The 9,142-nt window shown below is 37.4% G+C and overlaps 1 protein-coding gene across 4 annotated transcripts in view; it reads left to right on the top strand.

Moving 5' to 3' along the window:
- The window catches only part of LOC108573352 (plasma membrane calcium-transporting ATPase 3), a 48,334-nt gene extending 40,505 nt beyond the window's left edge, over positions 1-7,829 (top strand). For 2 of the 4 annotated variants that reach the window (XM_017935761.1, XM_017935762.1), the window contains one exon: positions 6,328-7,829. In XM_017935761.1, the coding sequence (XP_017791250.1) occupies positions 6,328-6,537 (210 nt within the window). In that variant the 3' untranslated portion in view covers positions 6,538-7,829. The remainder of the gene's footprint in view (positions 1-6,327) is intronic. The other 2 variants (XR_001891401.1, XM_017935763.1) reach the window with 2 other exon arrangements.
- Positions 7,830-9,142: the final 1,313 nt, after the last annotated feature.

Consider the following 9,142-nt stretch of genomic DNA (forward strand, 5'->3'; position numbering starts at 1 on the left):
TTTTCACTATTCTGTTGCTTGACCTTTTCCAAATTTCTTCCTTCTCGATTAGGCTATCTATCTCTCGAGATTCGTACCGTACTATTGCTGTCTTATTTCACGGGAGGATCGATCTGTCGTCTGTTGTTGTAAACTCTGTTTCTTTGCTCTACCCTTGATTTACATACTTATATGCCAGGTAGTCGGCTCTTCCGGTCACGTTCAGTACCTCCGTCTCTATATTTGTAACATTGGTGGGTGTTGTTATGCGATAGCTCATGGCCGTTCTTATACCTACCTGGTGTATTCTGTTTAAATCATCAAGCAGTTTGCCTTCTTTTTGACAGTACACCTGTATTCCGTATTCGATTACCGATCTGATTAGGCTTTTATATAAAACAAGAACCAATTTAGGGATTTACACCTATCTGTTAACTCTTATTACGTAGTTACCCACTTTTATTTATTTATTTTTTGTTTTCTTTATTTCTTATATTTTTCTTCCTAGTTACGGTTTTTTTTTTCTTTGTCTCATCGTTCATTTTTTTTTTTTTTCATTCTTTTTTCTCCATTTTATATTTACTACTCAATTTTTTTCTCCTCTACTCTCCATTTATATCTCTTGATATCTATTTCAGTTCCGTTCCTACGTTAGCTGATTCGGTTGCGTGCACTCCTATTTCTTCTACTTTATTTGTATTATTTTTATGTCCTGATGGACCTGCTTCACTGATTTCCAGGTGTGTCGTGATTTCTTTGTATTCTCTTCTTACCTTATTTTTTTGTTTTTCGCTCTTTCAATTGATCTCTCATCATCAGGAATTTGTGCCGTGTTTGATGCTTTGTGCATTGTATTCCAGTCCACTTCATGGTCTGGTAGGACGGTGTTTTATTCTTTTTTCTCTCCTCTTTCTTTCATTTTATTTCTAAATTCCTCCTCAATTCTTTTCTCCAAAATTGTCAATCAGTTCTCTTTAATTAATTCCTCGTATGTCCTTTTCTTTTGCTTTATTTATCACGTTAATATTCATTTTTCTATGGTTTCTCTTTGTTTGTGAATTTTTCTTCTTGTTCTTCCTGTTCTGTGTCTACTCCGAAGTGTCGAACTTTTTTTCTGTATTTTTGAAAGTGTCCATTAGCTTTATCTTTATCACTACGCGTTTCGTTGGTGTCGTTATTGTCCTCTCGTCTTGTTAATTGTTTTACTCTTTTGATACATTCTTGTTCCCAAAACGGAGTGTTTCTACCGTGTGGTCAGTTACTGTAATCCCATTGGGGTTGTATTTTTTCGGCCCGTTTCCACTGTGGTATGCCTCATTATAGGATCTATATTTATTAATTTCCTTTCGCAACGGATAGTCCAAATTTTCCCATCTTTCGACCTTTATGGGACGTTTTATTCCGGGGAAATCATTCCCCATTTTTTGCCCTTTCTGTTTAAATATCCCTTGTGGTTTTCATCTCCAGTTTTACGTATAGGTATATCTCCAGCTTCTTTGTAGCTTACGCTTCTATGCCACAATTTTTCTTGTAACTAATTATCTCTCTCTCTCTCTCTCTCTCTGATATACAAGGCACTCTCTTGCCACACTCTAGTGTTCGCTACCACAGTTTACACATCTAGGTTTGTTTCGCTGTGTGATTTTTCTGCACAAACAAAGCACTTCTTTAATCTGTATATTTGCAATTTACTTGGATACGGCCAAATTTATAAGATTTGAAACACTGTTTCTGCCAAACGTGACCCCAACTTATAGTCAGTCTACATAGTTGGTAGCGAGTTGCCACTGAGAGTGACTAATAGGGCCACGCTCTCCTCCCATGTGACTTTGCCATTTAAGATTCTTGGTTTTTGTTAGCCTTTCCATTTTTATAATTCCTTGATCAGGCATTAGCTGGTCCTTGACTTATTCTATTGACCCCAGCTGTTCCTTTATTACTCCTCGTCTAATTCTTTTTCTCCTTGGTATACTAACTGAAAAAATACTATCCTTTTTGTTAGCATATTCTGTCATTTCGTTTACCTTTTTCTCTACTGGAGTATGTGATTTCTGCTTTGCTGAATCCAGTCATCCTCACACTTTGTAGGGCAAAGATTCTTACTTGTTGTTAACCTATAAATTTTTTTAACAAGTTAGCTTTTTACGAGTTTAACCTAATAAATTACTTTTTACCCGGATTTCTATTAGATATTTCCTTGCTATCTAGTTCCTCTTCGTATTGGCCTATTGTTTCTATCCTGCTACTTACTATTCTTACCTTCTAAATGACTTCTGACACTACTCTTAATACTACTATTTACAATACTTTCTGAACTATTTATATTTTTGTTTGCTGCAATCAAAACAGACTTTGTATTTTCTATACTTCTTCTCAGTTCTCTATAACTTGCTTCGTTTGTGCGCATTCCTTTCACCCCGTTTTATGGTTCTTCCCCCTTTGTAACGGTGGGTTCCGAATCCATTGTCACTATAATCGTATTCCCTAGATCTGATTTGAGAATTTCACATTTCTTACGTTGTGGAGTAACCTCCTCGTAATTTTTTATGAATTCACTTTGTTCACTGGCTAGACGAAACCTGTCCATTTTCCCAGTCACTTCCTTCCTTTCACGATAATTTCCTTGACTCTTTGTTGATTCTTTTGTGTAGTTCATTTCCTTCTCTGTATGTATCTTCTCTTCCTTCAGTATCTCTTCGGCTGTCCTGTTACTTGCGTCTTTTTCTCTTCCTGTTTCTACTTCTCCTATTTCAATTTCCTCCATTTCGTTGATATCTCCTTTATCTTCATTAATTCCTCTCCATTTCATGATAATTTTTTGGGGAATGCTTCTTTATTCCTTATTTGTTTACCATACTTTTTTGTCTTCCCGCCATTTAGGCGGCCCACTTTTGTTCTCCTCGATCACTAAGCCTTATTATCTGTTTGAATTTTTCTTAGCAGCTAAATTAAATTAACTTAGTATTAGTATAAAGCACTTAAAGTGAAACTAATAATTTATCACTCTTTCTATATTTCACATTTGAATTACCCTGGAGCTCTCTCTAGCACGTCCTCCCGCCCGAATCTTTATAGTGAAAATTTCATTTGAAAACTTGTCTTAACCTCTTAAGGTGCGAATTTTTATTAATAACATTAAAAACGATAGAATTCAGTTTGAAAATATTCAGTAAAAATGAAAAGAAATAATGACAATGTCCTGAAAGAGGTTAAGAGAACATTATACATCAAAGATGATTAAAGTAAAACCAGATGAATGTACGCAGAACTGGTAGTAGTTAGAATTATACTGTGTCACATTCCTTTTTTACAATCATTTACACGATCCACGTCGTGTTCCACCGGCACGTTACTATTGTTCCATGCATTATACGATTTTACCACGTTTTTCTAGTACTTATAATTACACGTTTTCTCTACCATAATAAGTGGAAGTATTTCCAGTCATGGGGACACAAACCTTCCCACCCCGATGGATTTTGTAAAATCGTTCAAATTACAGTTTCTAGCGACGCCGTGTGCGATTCTATTTCTCCCTTTGACACTTTCTAGGGATGACACTATTAATTCTTGATAATCGAAGAACCATTATAATATCTCAGCAAAACTCTCGAGTTTTTTTTTTATACAATAAAAGAATATTGTGGAGAGGTACTCCACTGAAAATTTATGTCAACACAAGTTGGTAAACCTGCAAAAGTCCTGATGACAGTTTGCAAACAGTATGATTACTCTAAGGACTATTTTTCAGAACTAAAAATTATGTACAGAATTTTTTTTTCAGAAAATTTGTGCAAATGTGTATAAATCAGTGAATTCACGATAATTTTCGACTACACACGTGCTAAGGTCTATTTTCAATCCGTCACAGACTACAGGATCCTTCTTTTCTACTCTTTGCCACTGTGTGTGTTCACCCTTTTCTCTCTTTCTTTTCACAAATTTGTGTGCTCTGGCTGATTCTCGCGGCACGATCGACGCGACATTTCTCTGGACCCCATCGACCCTCTTTTTTTTACCAACCATCGATAAGCCGGGAAACGATGTTATCGACAGTCCTGAAAAATTTGTCTCGCAACCAACAATAAAGTATCGAAAAAATAATTATTTCTCTTTATCTTACGATTAAGTCGAAGAAAGAAGTACCCCATAGTGAAGAGCAATTCTCGAGGATATCACATATGGTGTGCTTGTGTGTGTGTGTGTTTGTGCGTGTGAGAGAGAGAGAGAGAAAGAAAGAGAGAGCGTGTCGCTCGTGAAGCGGGGAATCACCAGACGACCACACGTGTGTCGACCTGGAGCTGCTCTAACAAAACAGAGAAAAAAAAAGTGAAACAAGAGAATAGAAAAGAGAATGTGAATTTTGAGGAAACGGAAAAACAAAGAGAAAGTGAACGAATAAACAAATTGTTGGCACGACGACCGTTTTGTCTCCTATGGAGTGTGCAGAATCGTTGATCAGCAAAGCGCACTGCGCGTTGTAGCGTGCATGTTGTAAAAATACCGGAAGTGAGACGCATTAGCAAATACGCTAAACCGGATATTCGGCCAGGTTTAAGTCTGACTGTCAACCTGATTAGGGGACCTCTCTCCACGGCGCATCGTGTAAGTATTCCCTTAATGTTTTCTGTCAAACAAAAAAATAATAAAAAAAAAAGTAATAATTAAGAAACAGCAAAACTATCGAAAAAGAAAAAATATAAAGCATACAGTGAATAATTAACGCGACATATTTTCCTGCCACCTCCATAAAAATGCAAGAAAGGAAGGAAGAAAAAAAGAGAGAGATATATATATATACATATATAATATGTATGTATGTATGTATTTGAGGAATATATATGCACATACATACATATTATATGTACATTATTATTTCATATTTATCTGTGTAATATCTATACGTGTCGAGCAAAAGAAAAAGAAAAAGAAAAGTGTAATCTAACAGGTGTTCTTATCGGATGGGGATTGTTGTTTTACCATCCGGGGGAATTCAGTTGTTGGCTAATTGATGAAATAGCAGTATGTTCGTCGATTACGCGATACTACGCCAATGCATGCCAAAGTTCGCAGTCTGCAATTTGTCACGCTATATTACAGCTCACCAAGACGATGCAAGTGTATATGCGTGGAGTTCCTTACCCATTATTTTCCACTTTTTTTTCTACTACGACATAAAGGTACCTTTTATATGTATTATTTTGCTTTGTAACAGCGTGTAATAGCCTTGAGAGCCTTAAAATGAATTTTTTCTATATTTTTTTTTTATTTGATAAAAAAAGGCATATATGATGGATATAATTGAAATTATGCTTGGAGTAAGTTAAAGTAAGTTGGAGTAAGTTGGAGGAAGCTTGAAGCCTCGCATATCCGCTTCCCGCATCGAAACGATGATCCCGCGTGTCTGAAATAACGGACGATCCCATTTTCATAAAAAATTTGACGTGGAAACGAGATCGCCTGCAAGATTCCGACGATCGACGGGTGCATGTGGTGTTGCGTGACATTGCAAGCATAATCTGGGGCGGTGACGTTAATGACTAATGAATTCATTGCTCTGCAAGAGAAGACAAATAAGATTATTCTGGAATAATTGGAGCAAAATGATAGGAAAAGAATTTTGTCACTAAGTTTATGTTGATACTACTGATCACGTCACTCCCTCAGATTCTATGTCTAATTATTGCCTTGCTGTGCAGGGTTATCGACGCCCCGCTAGTTCTAGTAATTTCGTGTGGCCGCTGCTTTCTGTCTCTTTATACGTACACATAACTATATCTATATATCTTACATGACTGTCCCCTAATCTGTTTTTTTGCAGAGGTTGATCATCGCATCCCCTACACACAGAAAAAAAAGAACGTAACCGTAACAAAAGTAACAAGTATTTATTCTCTCATAACTTATAGTTTACAGAATAATTGTGCTTTCCAGCGCTGATCACTTAATGTCGCTTCAAAGCTTCGTTACATGTACTATCGACATTCGTGCCTTGCTCGTCTGGGGAAAATTATAGTTCCCAGAGAGAATTCCCGATTTCTAGAACAAAATAAAAAAATAAAAGATTCAGACGCACGAGGGATACCCAACAATAATATAGAAATAAATAGATGTACCGTATTACTTTGGAGAAGATTAATTCTTGAGATTCAGTCACAGCTTGCCCACAAGGGATTTCTTAAAAAAAAAAAAATCATAAAAAAGAATGTCGATGGTGGTGAGAGGATAGAGGATCAACCTCGACTACATCTGAGTGACTTTTATCTAACGGTGTATCCCTGACGTTGTGGCACAGCGAGAGGGACGAACGAAGCTCGCATGTGTTGAAAGAACGGTTTCCGGTTACAGATCCGTGTAGTGAACGCATTTCGGCAGGGCACAGACCCGCGCTACAGGAGCGAGCACAGCAGCAACACTTTGGGGGAGGTACTGAAACAGTCGAAGCGGCTTTCGCAGACGAGCAGCATCGAATACGCCGACAACAACCCGAACGAGCTGCCCATACCAATAGATGTGGAAAGGCTTTCAAGTCACAGTCACACCGAGACCGCCGTTTAGACAGTGGAAGGGGGGAAATGTAATTCAGCAACTACAGCAGCCACGACGACTGTCATCGTTGTGCCATGTTCGATCCTCTCTGACGATGTGTAAAAACATACACACACGCGCGCACACACACACAAACACAAACACACAAACACAGACACATACCAACAGAAAAAAATCCTCATCCTTATTTTTTTCTCGTGGCCAGCGCATTCAAAATGAACATGCACAGGCACACACTGGATACACTAGATCGTGCATCGTTGTTGATCCTCGGGCATGAAGGAGGAAGGGGATCATTCCTAACCTAGTCAAGAATGAAAGAAAAAAGAAAAAAGTAAAATCGTGACGCGAGTCAGGTCCTCGTCATTATCTCCATGCTTTTATGTTTCTTACCGTTGATCGATAATAAGTACAGCGTCCGTCAGGATTAAAATGGTAAAGATAAATTCGACGAATAACGACGATGACGATGACAATGACCTTCTGCCCACGAGACGTTGCGGACACACCTCAGTTGATCCGTGCGAGACACCAATTAACAAGATTTACCAAAGTAACGCACCACTGCCTTCCCTCTGTGTTTAGTTGTTATTTATGTTTACTTCATTTTTGTTTCTTCTATCCTTGTGTATGTTTTTCTATTTTACCCATCAGCGATTACTTCTTTTTATTTCCACTTTTTTTCTTATTGTCCTTTTCTATTTCATGTCCTACCCCTTCTACGATTTCTCTCTCGACAATTGCACACAGCATGGAATGATCGTAGCAGAGGTATGGAGAGGGCAAGAGGAGAAGGAAAATGTAGACACTCACTGTGTAAAGGTGATTTCCATTGGTGTGACAATTTCCAAATGGAAAAAATAAATTTGAAAGAATTGTTTTTTGTGTTATTTGTTCATTAAAAGATTCATGGATTTTCCTTCTCTCTTCGACTGTTCACCATTACATTCGTCACGTGCAATCCGATTTCTTTACCGCCATCTACTTGTACCTATCAAACTGTTCTTGTCTATTATGTGTTTTTCTTCTCTTTCTACCTCGCACAATATTTCCTACACTATTCTTTGCCTTCTTCTTTTGCTGCTTTCCTTTTTTTTATCTATTTGTCTATCTGCCTGTCTCTCCGTTTCTCGCGTGACTTAAAAATGATCTAGTCACTAGTTTGTATTGTCGCTGTACTACTTCCGTGAATTATACTCAGCACTGGGGGTGCCTTACTGAAGAGAAACAAAGATAAGAAATGGAAAAAACGAAACAAAATAAAATGAATTGCGCATTGTTTTTTAGTCTTACTTCGCGTGTGAAACGAGGTTTGTCGTGAAAAGAAAGAATTTTCTTCTTTTCTGCCATTATTACGCTTAAATCGATACGAAGATCCTGATAGTAAAGACGTAATCACGCCACGGTACGAAAATCCGCATGTACTTTTAGTAATAAATATATATAGCTACGATTTAACCTAAAAAAAACCAAGAGAAACACGTTTTTTTTTTCGACGAGACACCTGTTTTTAATTTTCCGCTTGCCGAGGAATAAAACGAAAACGTGTTCGACCATACTGTTTTGACATTAATCGTGAGCCTAACCTATATATATATATATATATACATTTCGCATCTTTATTTTTTTTCGTGTGGCTATAACCGTAATTATTCTCAGGACCTGTCGATTTCGATCGAGAATACGATCGATACATGTATATGCAGTCCGATTCGAGAGTACGGATCGATATATGCGTTGCTAGAGGGCAGACTTTTTTTTTTGAGGAACCAGTACTTTCACTGTGCAATTTCGGCAATAAGCGTTACTTCGAGCCAAGTATAATAAGTTTCTATTGAAAAAGATGAAAAAAAAAAATATGCACACGAATGAATTGCTGCCAAATGAAAAACAATTCGTATAACGTGACACGTGTTTACCAAGTCTCCATGAAGTCAGTAGCCACTGTGTACATCGTTCGTGTTGCGTGCGTGTACTCGCGTGTGTGTATGAGTGTGTGTGTGCGTGTGTTATTTATCTGAGAACCTGTAAATATCTTGAGAAATATGGATTACACGGAAAAATATTTGAGACAAAAATTGTAGGGTACTAGGGAGGACATGTAATGCCTGTATTTATTTAACTTTGCGGTGACCTTGGAAAGCTTTATGAAAGTTACGGTTAAATTTTTAAATGGAAATCCATACTTTTTGTTACATATTCTTGTAGCTGACGTTAAAACGTTTTCAGAACACTACCAAAACGTGTATTTCGCATTAGCCAATGTCGAGATGTTAAATTTCAAATTTGATGTGCCGTCGGCATTAGCGTTACCATCAGGTACACCGCGGAGAGATTTCTTGGTTGTTCTTTATACATCACAATAGCTCTAAAACGAACCATGTGTGTGAAAACACTGCTACTAAATTCTTACTTTTCCCACAATGTTTTTTCCATCAACTAATATGCAATTTTCCATGCTTCTTAAAAATTCCTGCTCTACATTTTTCAGCATTTCGGGTGTATTTGTTTGACATGTGTTTGTGATCCTTCTTTGAAATTCATCTATTGTGTCCACGGTCGTACTAAACACTTTTTGTTTCAAATATCCCCAGAGAAAACAATCGCACACGGA

Source organism: Habropoda laboriosa, unplaced genomic scaffold (genome assembly GCF_001263275.1).
Source record: "Habropoda laboriosa isolate 0110345459 unplaced genomic scaffold, ASM126327v1 scaffold134, whole genome shotgun sequence".
Taxonomy (NCBI): domain Eukaryota; kingdom Metazoa; phylum Arthropoda; class Insecta; order Hymenoptera; family Apidae; genus Habropoda; species Habropoda laboriosa.